The sequence below is a fragment of the Meriones unguiculatus genome, chromosome 3 (assembly GCF_030254825.1).
Source record: "Meriones unguiculatus strain TT.TT164.6M chromosome 3, Bangor_MerUng_6.1, whole genome shotgun sequence".
In the NCBI taxonomy this organism is placed as follows: Eukaryota; Metazoa; Chordata; class Mammalia; order Rodentia; family Muridae; genus Meriones; species Meriones unguiculatus.
In genome coordinates this window covers 179772216-179786105 of record NC_083351.1, presented here as the reverse complement: position 1 = coordinate 179786105, position 13890 = coordinate 179772216, and the positions used below count along the sequence as shown (strand labels likewise).

General features: G+C 45.2%; 1 protein-coding gene across 1 annotated transcript in view; it reads right to left on the bottom strand.

The window, feature by feature from the left end:
- Ugcg (UDP-glucose ceramide glucosyltransferase) overlaps positions 1-13890 on the bottom strand; it is a 32871-nt gene that overhangs the window by 14188 nt on the left and 4793 nt on the right. Inside the window, exon 2 of the mRNA XM_021664674.2 lies at positions 895-1036. Coding sequence (XP_021520349.1) covers positions 895-1036 — 142 coding nt within the window. The remainder of the gene's footprint in view (positions 1-894; positions 1037-13890) is intronic.

Here is a 13890-nt window from a genome sequence, read left to right as displayed (position 1 = left end):
ACGCCACACAAGTACTGTACTGAGGTACACCCAACCCTTCAAGTACAAACAGTTTAAACTACTATTTATAAAGGATTACTTCACATACCAGGTTTTACAGAGAATGTTGTATTTGGATTGCAACAGAATATACATCCTATAATGAAATGGACTTAGACTCCTAGTCCCTAGACAGCGGCTGGCCCAGAGCAGGTAACAAGTTCATTTGTTAATTCATTTGTGTAACTTCTGAGAGAAAGAGCAAAGAAAAGAGAGTTGTTGTTGTTTTTTTTTTTAAAGAAAATACCTCTGAATTCAGTGTTTTAAAAGGTAATTTTGAATAGTTGCTATATGTACTCAAGAACTAGAAGGTTTTGTGCCACATTTAACCACGTTAACGTTTTTAAAGAAAAATACTGTCAGAACAAAAACTTCCCTTAGATGCAGGGACTTTGCGGATTTCCCTGACCCTACTTCGGAAACTATACTATGAAAGAATAGGAACTGTCTCTGGCATATGCTGTTACTCACTACATACTGAAGATCATCAACACAGCTTCCTCTCCCACCAACGTAAATACAAAAGAATGTGACATATAAAAAGAACTGCATGGAACTAGGTCTTTGAGCTTTAAGATGGGATGACAGCAGGAAATGTGAAATTATGCTCCACCTCAAAACCATGTGAGAGTGTAAGGAAGAGGCTAAGATTTGTTCATAATCAACGAAGTATTCTTTCATTCACAAAAATAAACTTTCCTTTGCATTCACATATAGAATACGGGCTGGAAAAACTTCCAGCTTTCTTACTGCAAGCAAAGCTTACTTTCACTTTATGTATATAAAACATCAAGGCTTCTGCCTCACATACAGTGTTGAAATGCCCATCTCTCCCGGGCACAGTGCTATACTCACTTTGGGATAATCCAGTTCAAAGAATGTCTCCAAGTTGTTGATCAGGTTGGGGTCCACCCCCTTCAGGGGTTTCAGGAGAGAGACACCAGGGAGCTTGCTGTAGGGTTGTTTGTCTGTTGCCTTCTTGTTGAGGTGTAATCGGCTAAAACCCAAACACAACAGTGAGTTATTTCCAGAGGGTGTGCTGCTGCTCAGTCAGAAGAAAGCACTCTCTAGGACACTGATAAATCACTAAACTCTGAGGCAGGCTTTTCCTGTTCTTTCTTTTTCTTTTGAAGCAGAGTTGGCGTTAAATGTCATAATAAAGGCTTAAGCACAAGGGTCAAGAGAAAGAGAGGCAGGCAGAACAAAGCAAGACATAGCTAAAAACACTGCTCTGGGAACTCCAAGGGAGGGTGCTTTTGGTTTTGTTTTAAGACAGGGTCTTATATATTGTACAGCCAAGGGTACTCTTGAACCTTGAACTCCCTGCTACCGCCTTTAAGTGTCTGGACTATAGGCAAGCACAACCATGCCCAGCTTATGAGATCAAACCTAGGACTTCACGCACGCTGGGCAAACCCTCCATACACTATGCATCAGCACCCCAGGGCTAAGATGAAAATTTCCAAAGCTGACACCTTTCTGAGAAGTGAAGAGAAGACAAACCAAACAAGCCTTCAGTTTAGGAAAACTAGAAGGAAGCAGAATGAATGTCGCACTGATCACCAGAGCATAGGTGTAAGCTGCGTGTCTAGCATTTCTTGCCGTGTTTCTCAGTGCTTAGTAACCACGGGGTCAAGGAGCAGGCATCCGGTGGATGCACACTGAAGAAGTGACTAGCAGGCCTCTGGAGATGGCTTAGCTATGCAAGCGTGAGGACGGAGTTCAGATCCCCTCATGTAAAAAGCTGGGTGTGGTTTGTGTAATCCCAGTACTGGGATGTGAACACAGGAAGATACGGTTATCACCAGCAAACCAATCTAGTCAATTAGTGAGCTCCAGGATCAGTGAGGACTGCCTCTCTGGTAAGGTTGAGAATGATGGGACAAGATACCCAAAGTCAACCTCTGGCCTCTGCACATACAGGCACATTTATGTACATCACATACATACTCTCAGCCACCCACCACCACCTAAAGAATGACAGTACAGTATTTGTCTACACATGGCTGCTCTATTCTCAAACTGCCAAGAAGTAAGTAAAACCTTTATATGTGCCAGAAGAATATGGAAGTGTAATGAGCACACTTTGAGAATAAGGTAAATGGAATGTACAACAGCAAGAAGTCAGGCTAGCAGGCTAGAAAAGAGGGCTGAAGGAAAGGGGAAAAAACTCAGATAAAAGACAACATATATAGATATACCAGCACCATCAGTTCACAGAGCAGCTGGCTCAGGTTTGCATCAGGCCCATGCCGGAAGTCTTACAGATCCTAATGAGGGACGCCAGCCAATTGGAGAAGCGAGAAGGTGCCCAGTTAGTATCAGTCAGAAGAGACACTATTCAACAGTGTGGTGGAATTGCTCTAAGCACAGCGCAGGTTCATCTCATCAGCCAGTCTCCAGGCAGCGGAAAGCAGTGAGATTTGGGAACACTCATCAGTCTGTAAGGTGTCCCAGGCCCCAGGTGTCTCCATGCTGTAACAGCTCTAGAATGATTGGTATCTAAGAACTGCTCTGGCCAGAAGGCAGTCCTGCCGGGAGTGTAAAAACCAACTGAGATCTTCTTCTAGAACCAAAAGTCAAACTAGTGTCAGCATATACTCAGTTCAAAGAACTGTACAAGCCGGGTGGCAAACACCATTAATTCCAGCACTCAGGAAGCAGAGGCAGGTGGATCTCTGTGAGTTCGAGGCCAGCCTGGTCTACAGAACAAGTCCAGCACAGCCAAGGCTACACAGAAAAACCTTGTCTCCCAGGAGAGGGTGGACGATGACGGCTGTGCTGCAAATACCACAAATGTGTGAATGCCTTGGAAATACCCAGTAACAGAAGCACATGCAGAGCAGTCAGCGGGGATTTCGCTCCCCGCCGGCTGAGTGCACTGCGGCAAACACCCGCTGTGCCACCTGTGGCCACCCAGACATCTTTGTAAGGAAAACAAGACAACACAAAACAAAAAAACTACATGCGGACACCAGAAAAATGGAAATCAACAAGTGTCAAGAGGAGCGGTGCTAACGTCTGGTCTTCCACAGCTAACTAATGCTAGGAAACGACGGATCTCACTACCCGAGGGCGGCCTGACCCCCAGGGGCTTCGCTGCTTGGCAATGACAAGAAAGAGAGACACGGCTTTTGGCAAACTTAAAACGCGGTGACTTGACGGTACCACAACATTCAAGCTTGTGACTAGCAATTTACTTTTCATTGTAGTTTGTCAAAATGCCAAACCATGGAGGACTGAAAAAGCTCAAGAACTATATCTTTGTCACCGATAGTTTGGAAAATATGGATCTACAGGGTTGATCTACAGTGTTAAATAGAAGCAAAACCAGGATCTAACACTTAACGACCACAGACACACAAGAACATCACTTTCCCCAATTCTAACACATTAGACCAGAGAGATGTCTGCAGAAACCTATCTGGTAAAGGGCATCTGGACTGCGGGAGTAAAAAAGTTCACATTGCAGTTTACCTGCCTGGGCTGTAACATGGTTGAAATCAAGAAAAACAGTGAGGATCTCATAAAGGATCCCCGTCACCCCCACCACTCCATCCAATCACATTTCCACAGCTTACCAAGCTCACTTATTCAGACTTATCCTTCTAGAGATGGACACAAGCCTGGCCTTGAACTCATGGTCCTTGACCTCTGAACAGTAGGGATTACCAGGCCTAAACCACCAGTCTGGCCCTTCAACAGATTTTGAAAAGGGATTTTTGCCAGGTCGTAGTGGCTCATGCCTTTAATTCCAGAAGGTGGGTGTCTGAGTTCTGGGCCAGCCTGATCTACAGAGTAGTTCCAGCCACAGCTACACAGAGAAACCCCTATCTTGAAAAACAAAACAAAAACAAAACAAAAAAAAGGGAAAAAGGTCCTCATTAAATGCCAAGTGCAAAGCATGCTCCTATGTGGGCCGACAACCACTCCCCATCGGAAAACACAGATATTTACAATACAATTCATAACAGTAACAAAATTACAGCTATGAGGTAGCAGAGAAATAATTTTATGGTTGCTAGGTCACAAAACATGAGGAACTGTATTAAAGGTCAGAGCATTAGGAAGCTGAGAACCACTGTCTGGTATGTCATCAGCAGCTCAGAGGTCGGACAAGACAGAAGACTGCACGCAGCAGTGGAAGAGAGAACGGGACACTGGATTTGAGGAAACTACCCAAAATTCATCAGCGAGAATAAAGCCCCTTTCCATGCTCCCCCCTCAAATACACCCAGAAATCATGGAAAAAAATATGTGATGAACAAAATAGGACAAGAAGGCCTAACACTAGCAATTTATTATTGGCCCATTTTCACTTATCAAAAGAACATGTTTTATTTTAACATTTTTCTACTGCTACCACACTTTGACCATATTAACTGCTCCCATTTCTTTCCCTCGTGTCCCTCCTTCTATCCCTATCTGTCCCTACAGCCCCCCCATTCTGCTCTCATGCCTTATTATTGTCATGTCTCATAAAGTCGGAATGACAGAAGGATTTCTGGTGATTAGATACAATTTCCCAAGTACCGGCATTCTTTGGGTATTTGGGAAATGGTTCCCCATCCCCAAAAGAAGCCATTCCTTTTGCCTCTGGAGAAGGGACATGTCTCAGCAGCTGCATATCAGGGCCCATGCTGGCCTCCAGGTTCCCTCACTCTCAGCTCCCAAGTACTTGCTATACATCTCAAAGCTGGGTCCTTCTAGCTCCCAGGCTCCCTCCTTCCCTTCACTCTCTAGAAAGTTAAAGTTCTTGCTATATCCACCGTTCTCTCTGCTCCGTGAGCTTTTGCCTCTGGCCACGTCCATCCGATCTGCTTTCTTTCTCCGTGCTCCAGATGTTCTCCTACAGACTCGATAAAACCTGCCCCTAATAACGGTATCCTCCTGTGAGCATTCTTCAGGGCACCCCTCACATCCATAGTTACTATTAAGCTTGACTCTGCCTATGCAAAAGAGAAAAACCACGGTGTTTGTTTACTTAGGTGATGGTCTCTGGCTCTGCCCACTTTCCTGCAAATGACGTAATTCCGTGTTCTATATGGCTGGATCAAATGTATGCCATATTTTCTTTATCCATTTATCTACTGGTAAATAACTAGTCAGACTCTGCAGCTTGGCTACTGCAAATATGCCTCAATAAATACAAGTTTGCAGGTGTATCTACTACCTGCTGATCCGGATGCCTTCTGGCATCTACCCACAGATAAAACAAATCATATGGTAGTTATTTTTAGTTTAAGAACCCCAATACTGATATAATCCAGTGATTCATGTCTACTGGTCCATTCAGTGTTAGAAAGTGTCTCCAAAAAAAAAAAAAAAAAAAAAAGTGACCGTCAATCACTTCATAGTAATTCGCTGTATCTGGCTGTAGTTAAGTCAGCAGCAGCCGTCTCCTGAATGAAGTGGTCTTGTAACTTTTAGATTTGGTCACAAGTTCAGGGTAAGTCCTACTTTCTTCTTCCCCCTTTTATTGAGATGTCTTTAAGAATATTGATATCCCTCCTTTCTTTTTAGCTTTCTATAGTGGTGATGCAGGGCTGTTTGTACAGACTAATTATGGCTTCTAGGCTTATGGATGAAGAGACTTGATAAGGGCCGTATCTGAAATTTCTCACAAAATTAAAACCAAACCATACTACAGAACCTTAATAATTTCTTCTGCTGCCGTTTTTCTCTGTCTACTCGGTCTTTGGTATTTCTTTTCACATACAAAGAGATCAATGTGGAATACACCCTCGAGTATGCCACTTTGGAGAACACTGTTTTCACTTTACGTAATACAACTGACAAAGTTCTATGGTGTGAGGTACTTGAAACCATAGAAGAATGTCTTTTAATCAAAGCCACACAAATGTAGCACTATGCTAGCAGTGCTCCACACCTCTCCAGCATTTGTTTCCTGAACAACATACTCCGAGCCCCAGTGTACGTTAGGTCGCCTTTGTACTTGAGACACAGACACACACATGATCCGCAGACACTACCCACTGTCCACGGACGAGCAGTTCACAGGGGGAACTATACGAGTTCTATGCAACTCGGACACGCCGGCAGAATTCCGTCAGGAGCTGGGACGCAGTGACTTTAGCAATCGCACCCAGAAACAACTCCTTAGACCGAGGCCAGTATGTCATAAACCAAATCCACACCTATAGTTTTCAAAATAGCGTGGGCAGACCATTCGCTCGCTCAGTGTCTCAAAAGTCACCTCTCTGTAGGCAAGCAGCACGGATTTGCAGCTATGGATTTGCAGTGACTTGCTTTCTGCTGGGATTTAAGGTGGCGCCTTTTTCTTCCAGGCGTCTTGCTGGGAATCCAGTTCTTCTGAACCACCACTGCGTACAGCTTATGTCCTTGACCTTTCTCACACAGCGGGCTTTTTTTTTTTCTTCCCTATTGGTACTTAATGTAAAGTGACAAATACTCAACTCAAGGGATTTGCTAAGGTAAAACTCCCTGCAAACCTGTGCCCTGGTCATTAAAGAACATGACCAGAGACCCCCCTGCATGTCCAATCCCTTATATCTACCCTGGTCATTAAAGAACATAACCAGAAACCCCCCTGCATGTCCAATCCCTTCTATCTGGCTTCTTTGTTTCCTATTTAGTTAGCCTGAGGTTTGCCCACACTGACCATCTACAGCTTATTCATCCTCGTTACAGAATGTCTCCATTAATATCTCCCTGCTGTTGATGGCTATAGCAGACAGCGTGTAGTCTCATCTCTTTTACCTTAACTAAGCAACAGAAACCCAAGTCTTCCCTCTTGGGTTGGGACTTCAACTTTTAGACAAAATAAAGAAACATGAATTGGATTTGCCTGCCCACCCAAAAACAATCTGACAAAATCTAGGGAAGAATAGTTACAGACTCTGAGCACCAGGTTAAGGAAGGCAGCAATTCACAAGACGAGGGAACGAAGGCGGAGAGCCCACAGCCACTCCACTACTCCTTTGAGATCACTGCTACCTGCAGGACCCACCGGGAGACCAAGCACAGTATGGCTGATTCCTCTAAATGCAGGGGACCAGCATTGAGTCTGGAAAAATACACAGAGCTCAAAAGAGTGAAATTCAAAATGTCTGCATCTTGTAAAAAAAACAGCCAGGCATGCAAATATCTAGGAAAACACAATGAGCGGCAAAGCCAGGAAGCTGAACCCAGTGTGGAAATGTCCCCGGGACTAGAGCTTTCCTCCTGGAGACTGAAGCTCTGCTTTGCATTTCCTCTGTGTTCTAAGACACACAGATCTCCCTTTCTCACCTCAGGCTGCATGTGTGTGCTTATCACAGTGGCTCCAGTGCTTGGAAGAGGTGTTTCTCACCTTGTTCAAACTAGTGCTATAACAGAGTACCAGCAAAGTTCAAACCTCCGTGGAGGAGGGGAGGGAGAGGGTGTGCTAGGTGTTGCCAGAGTGTGCTCCACCCCACTGCTCCCACCACTCCCACTACAGAAATAGAAACTGCACCTCAGCATGCATCCAGGCATGGGAAGGAAGCACAGGTCTATGTCTCTTCCCTATTGTAAATTCTGCTTCCATTTCACAGGCAAGGGTGAAGAGGCAGCAAGAAACAATGATGCAATTAAAGGGCTAGGGTTATTTTCGCTTTAAGTTAGAACAACAAAGTACAGGACAGGGAAATGGAAAGCAGGGTAGGATATTCTAATCGTCCAGAAGGGGGGGAGGGAAGCAAAGGAAAGCTGTGCAGTTTAAAATGCTAGCAGAAGGGAGCATGGGAAAGGGAGATAGATGCAGTTGAAGAATGCACGGGGCTTGACTGATGGTGAACCACGATGACGCCAGAGTTGGGCTCCAGGAACTAGCGGCGACAGTAACAAAACGCGCACAGTGAACATGCAAACAAGCAGGCATGCACAAACACACATAAAAACAACGCTGAAAGACTTTCTAGAGAGCAACAATAGACGCTGCCAAGAAGGCAGGTCAAGAAATTAAATGCGCGCTATATTAGGGATGCTCACGGGGACTTCCAAGGACGTTCAGCAGCAAGGAAGCATCAAATGCAGCCCAGAAACAGACAGATTTTAACAGCAGATTAAACAGCTAAGTACCTCGAGCCAATGAGACGCCTCAGCAGGTAAAAGGCAATTATTGCCAAGACTGACAGCCTGAGTTCAGACCCCAAGACTCAAAGAGCAGAAAGAGAACTCCCCCCTGAAAGTTGTCCTCTGACCTCCACATACTTAACATGGCATTCCCAAACACATATGGCACTATTTTTACTATTCGCTATTTTTTTAAAAAAATAAAATTTAAAAGGGGAGGAAAAAGTAAATAAATGGGAGGGAAGGCATGACCATAGTGAAAATGTTGAGTTTCCCTAAAATCACAGAATTGAGAGAAAGGGCCCAAGAATGACTGGGTGGAACAGGAGGACCTTTGGGGGGTATTTTGTAATAATACCTGCATGTATAGATTAAGTAACGCCAAAGAGCTAGTCGGAGGGTAAAGAAAAAAAAGCCAATGACCTGATAGGACCCACAAGTCAAGAATCTGAGCCGCCTGCCAAGAACGTGGTACGACGGTGGAGACTTAGAAGGTGCAAGAGGCAGCACTAAGTACAGACACCGAGCACTGCCAGACGGAGAGCTGAGACCAGGAATGCGAAGCACTACTAACCCGCATGGCCAGCCACGGCCTCTGCAGGCCCCGAAAACCGAGAAGCTAAAGCCACTGGACGGGTCCAGGGCGACAGAGAAGACTGACACGTGACGCCAAGCAAGGAGAGGGGCCAGGCCAAGGGCAAACTGGGTTCTGAAAGAAGTGGAGAAGTGAAGGAAGCCGGGAGGTGGCAGGTGCAGGTCACACCTGCGGACAAGCAGCCACCAGGGGCTGCACATCAGAATGGCCTGGGGAGCTGAAAACTTCCACCAATTTAACCAGAACCTCCAGGGTGAGGCCCGGGCAGCGTCCTCTTCCCTCTCCCTGCAACTCCAAAGTGCAAAGTGGAGAAGCACAGACCTCAGAGACTGCGTTACTAAGGAGGGGAGGCAGGGGGTTGGAGCTTTTAGAAAGAGCAGCAGTTGTGAGTCGGGCAGATGTAGTCTGGAGGACAGTGCAAGTTCTGGGAGAATGGGAGGAGCATGTCACCATTGTCATAGACATTCCCTAGCTCTCACAGGGCTCACTTTTGTTCACTTCCGGGTTATTTTTAGGCTGCCTCTGGCAGTGTGCTGCTGAGTGATTTAGAAGCCTGGGCTGGTGGCAGGCTGCCAGGATTTCTAACTCAGAGCACTAGCCATGTGCCCTTGAGCAAGCTGTTTCTTTATGTTGGCATAAGAGTGTCTACTTGCAGGGTATCTCCAGAAATACAGGCTCAAAAATAAAGCCAATGACAGCTGATACCCAACACAACTCAAACAAACACACAGAAAAAAGAAAATAAAAAGGAAAGGTCTAGTGCTGTAATTCAAGGGTGTTTTCTGCCATGTGCAATTACCACAGTTCAGAGACTTAAGTTTAAGAATGTCAAATAGTGGAAGACAGAAAACCAGAAATGAAACAGATGGTATGATGAAAAAGGTGGTGGAGGTGGTGGGGTTGGGGTGGTGTGTGTGTGTGTGTGTGTGTGTGTGTGCGTGCGCGCGCGTGAATATACTTAGAGAAAGAACATGATTAAAACAGAGTAAGAGAAAATATGGTCTAAAGCACACCTAACACTCAGTTTAGATCACATCCAAGAGTCAAGCTAAGAGACAAGTGCCTGAAATCCCAGCGCTCTGAAGTCTGTGGTGATGGGATCCCAAGGTCAAGGCCAGCCTGGGCTACACAGCAAGAACCAGAAACAAACGAACAAATGCAAGAAGAGGAGGAAGAGGAGGAGGAGGAGGAGCCAATATATAGGCTAGTGTAATGCTTAAGATGAAAGAATTATATCAAATATTTAGGAAATACTTAAAAGTTTTAGGGGGTATAGCTAGGGGGAGAGCATTGGCCTGTATGCATGAGACTCCTGGTTTAATTCTGAGCACTGCAATAAACAAATGTTTTATGGATATTCAAAAGAGTAAATAACAGATGAGAGAGGGAGGGTGGAATTGGGAGGGAATGAGGGAGTGGGATACAGCTGGGATACAGAGTTAATAAAATGTAACTAATAATAAAAATTTTTTAAAGATAAAAATAAAAAAGAGTAAATAACAACACAAACATGAGATTAAGAACCATTAAATGTAACAAATTATTATGAGTTAAGAATGGCCTGCTAGTGCTCTTTGGTTTCCTAGGTTTAAGCTGAGCTCCTTTAAGATGGACGGGTTTTCCACCAGACAGAGGCTCCACAGGGTCCCCACCCTGCGTGCCATCCTTCAAACCTGCCTCAGCTGTTGGTCCCCAAACCGCAAGATGCCCCTCATTTGGCCCTGGTAGGTGAAGGTGTGAGACAGGCGGATGATTTCTGCTCTGCAGCAGATACAGTATCCTGATCGGTAGGCAGCCCTGGGCTAACCTGACTTTGTGAAGGATCGAGGAAAAGCCTGTGTGTGCCTGTGTCTATCAGAGCCCCGAGCAGCGGCTACCCGCCAGCTCTCTACTCCACTTACGCTGGCTGTGACGCCCTCTCTATGACCTAGTTTAACACCTGGAACACTAGCTCTTGCTAGGGGCAGCAAGAGCTGTAATTGGGATTTTAACAATATTCTTTGGTTTTTCCGAGACTCTGTGTGTAGTTCCTGGCTGACATGGAACTCACTCTGTAGAACAAGTTGGCCACAAACTCCTAGGCCCCACTGCCTCTGCCTTCAAAGTGCTGGGACCAAAGGCGTGTTCCACTGCCTCCTGGCTCTTTAATAATAGTCTTTATTCTAGTGAAGATCTCCCCTTAACAAATCTATCCATTCAATATTCGGAAACCGGCTTTTGTCACAGCTTCAGGGCTACAGTGGTATGAATGACCCTGTCCTATGGTTAGGCAGTAAGTTTGCTTTCACTTTTAAAAAGCAAACTTGAGTGGGCAATTTGGGGGGCTATTAAATGCAGTAAACTTTTCAAAAAATATGTAATTTTTCCAACTGGGAGCTAGTGTCACTCTCAAACAGTAACAAAGGCATTCAGGTTGTGGTGGCAAGGCCACCATCATGTAAGTCAAGGCCAGGAAGAGAGGTGCTCCCAGGACTGTGCTCAAGGCTGGCCCTGCTTGCTGAATAGTGAAGCTGAGGGCACCATGAGGATGCCAGCCGAGACCAGCTTAAAATCCAAACATTACGAGCAACAAGCCATGGGGTGGAGGGAGGCAGAAAGAGACATCCAGGGGTTCTGCTGGATGCTGCACGCTCCGACTGGACCCCCAACGCCCTGTGACTGAGCGGGAAGGCTTCATGCAGGCCCCACCCTAACATCCTGATCCTGGCCCCTAAAAGGGTTCCTGCGGCCTTCATGGTTTTCGTCATTGTTTCAGCCTTCCCATCTTTCAGGCTCACCCAGCAACAGTTCCAACTTGAAGGTTTTCCCCCACTTGCAACAGCATTTGGGCTTCTCTGTGGCGGGATGGATGCCCAGATGGGAAGGAGCAGCCTCTGGGAGATGGCGGACCGAGCAGGGCTCAGCCCCTCCAGGGAGGCTGACAGCAGCCTTGGCAGTAATCTTGAAGAGGGTGAGGTACCAGGACTTTGCTTAAGGCTTCAGAGTCTGCAGGGGCAAAGGTCAGTCACCTCGCCTCAGAGCTCCTGACTGTGTGCCTGTGTTTTGTTTGGTTTGTTTTTTTGTTTTGCTTTGTTTTACAAGTTCTGCAGTTTGATTCCAATAAAGCAACTACTCCAATGGCAGGAATTTCTCTCCGGTGCTCTGCACCACGCTTGTTAATATTCCTCATCAAATTGAGGCGAGACTGTGGGATCAGCATGCCCATCACAATTGTCCCCCGTGATCAGCAGCCTCTATCACTGCCACATGTAATTGGACTCCGGAAGGCTGTGGCTGTGTTTATGATCAGCATGGGCTGGGCTGTGACTCATGTGGGGCCATGGAGCACCTAATCATTCCAAGATGGGTATCTAATGGGCTGCAGCAGCAGCGCGGCCTACCTCCTCAATGCATTTGTGACACTGCTAACACAAGGTTCCCGTGAGAAAGAAATGCCAGGGTTAGTTAGCTAACTGTAGAGGAGAGCACAGTCTCCGCTGAAGTCACATCATCACAGAATATAGAGGAGTCATGTCACCACAGGAGGCCAACAGGAGATCTCAGTAACAGACTCACAAACAAAACAAAACCAACCGACCTCTGGGGAGGCTACAATTAACTCTGGTCCACGGAAGACAGAATGGTTTGGCTGATAGCAACCAAAAAAAAAAAAAAGTTATAGGAGAAGGATCTTCAAGCTAATTGTTCAATGCCACACAGCACCCTGAGCATACCAAGAAGGCAAAAGCCACCGGAAGTCATGAGCCAGCCCCTATTTGTACATGACTTCCATTCAAAGCAGTCCCTAGCCTTTACACTACTCTGTGTCTGGAAAACACTGTGGATGGAGAGAACAGGGACACTTTGTGAGATTTACATTTGTAAGCCAACCCTGGCTAGCCCTGGGCTCTGCATCCCCCAAAGGACAGAACTGAATGTAAAGATTATTTTTAGCAAGACAACTGGTCCCTTAGGAAAACCTTTTGAGGGAAAATTTAACACAGACTCTGATGTAAACAGATTGACATGAATCCATTCCTATTTCACCTGCAACTGGTTTAGACATAGTGAGAACAAGATTTCACTTGCTCCAATTTCATTAAAACCTCTCTACTAAAAGCACCCCAAATTCTGACCATTTGTCTAGAACCACAATTACTCCACAGACTGAAATAATGTGTGTGTGTGTGTGTGTGTATACATCCCCAGTATTGTTATTAGAGAAACTCAAAAGATCATTCATTCATTCAACAAGTAGTAATTTAATGCTCAGCAGATCCTGGAGATACAGTGGTAAATAAGTCAACATTTGTACCCTCAAAAACTTACAATGTATACAGAAAAGAGAAAAGCAGTTTCTATTTAAAAGACTAATGCTCCCAAACCACAAAAGGATATGAGAAGTGACACTTCAAACCTCTTGCAAAACTAAAGTCTAAACTGGATGAGTAAGAAGTAGCTATACAAAAAGGAAAGAAAAACAAAATGCTTTAAAGAGGGAGAGAAAAGGGGAGGAAAGAAAAAAAGGGTAGTGGTAATTCTGAAGACAGTACAGCGCACATTCGGAGGAATGCCAGCAATCCATTGCTGCTGAAGAAAAGGGACAGGGTCCTGGCCATGCTCCCAAGGAACTCTTGTGTTTGGTAAAGAAGCCTGAGTTTTAACATGAAGGCCGTGGAGGGTCATGGTAAGATCTGAAGCACATGGCCCAGGATTTCTAAATGATGACTAGTTTACAATGCTAAAAATGAAGGGAGTTATGGCGATGGGCTCAGTCAACTGAGTGGGGAAACAGAGGACAGCCAGTCAAGACGGCCATTACTAAATGGTAAAGCTGCGTTATAATTTTTATTTTGCTCTTTAGAACCATCACTTCAGTCCCAGGACTAGGAAGGCAGATCTCTGAATTTCAGACCAGCCTGGACTATAGAATGAGTTCCAGGACACCCAGGGCTACACAGAGAAACCCTGCCTCTAAACAAACAAACAAACAAATGGTGGTGATAATAACAATAACAAAACAAACAAAAAAAAAAAAAAAGATGAACCAGCACATTATGCCTAATTCTGTATTTTTCTGGGCTCAAGTTCAAAGGGCTTAAAGGATAAAATGCCCCCTTCCTGCTAAACAGTGTTTTGTGTAAACCAAAGTCTAAGGGCATCCTAGGAAAGAAGGTCTTGGCTTTTCAATCTATGAAATG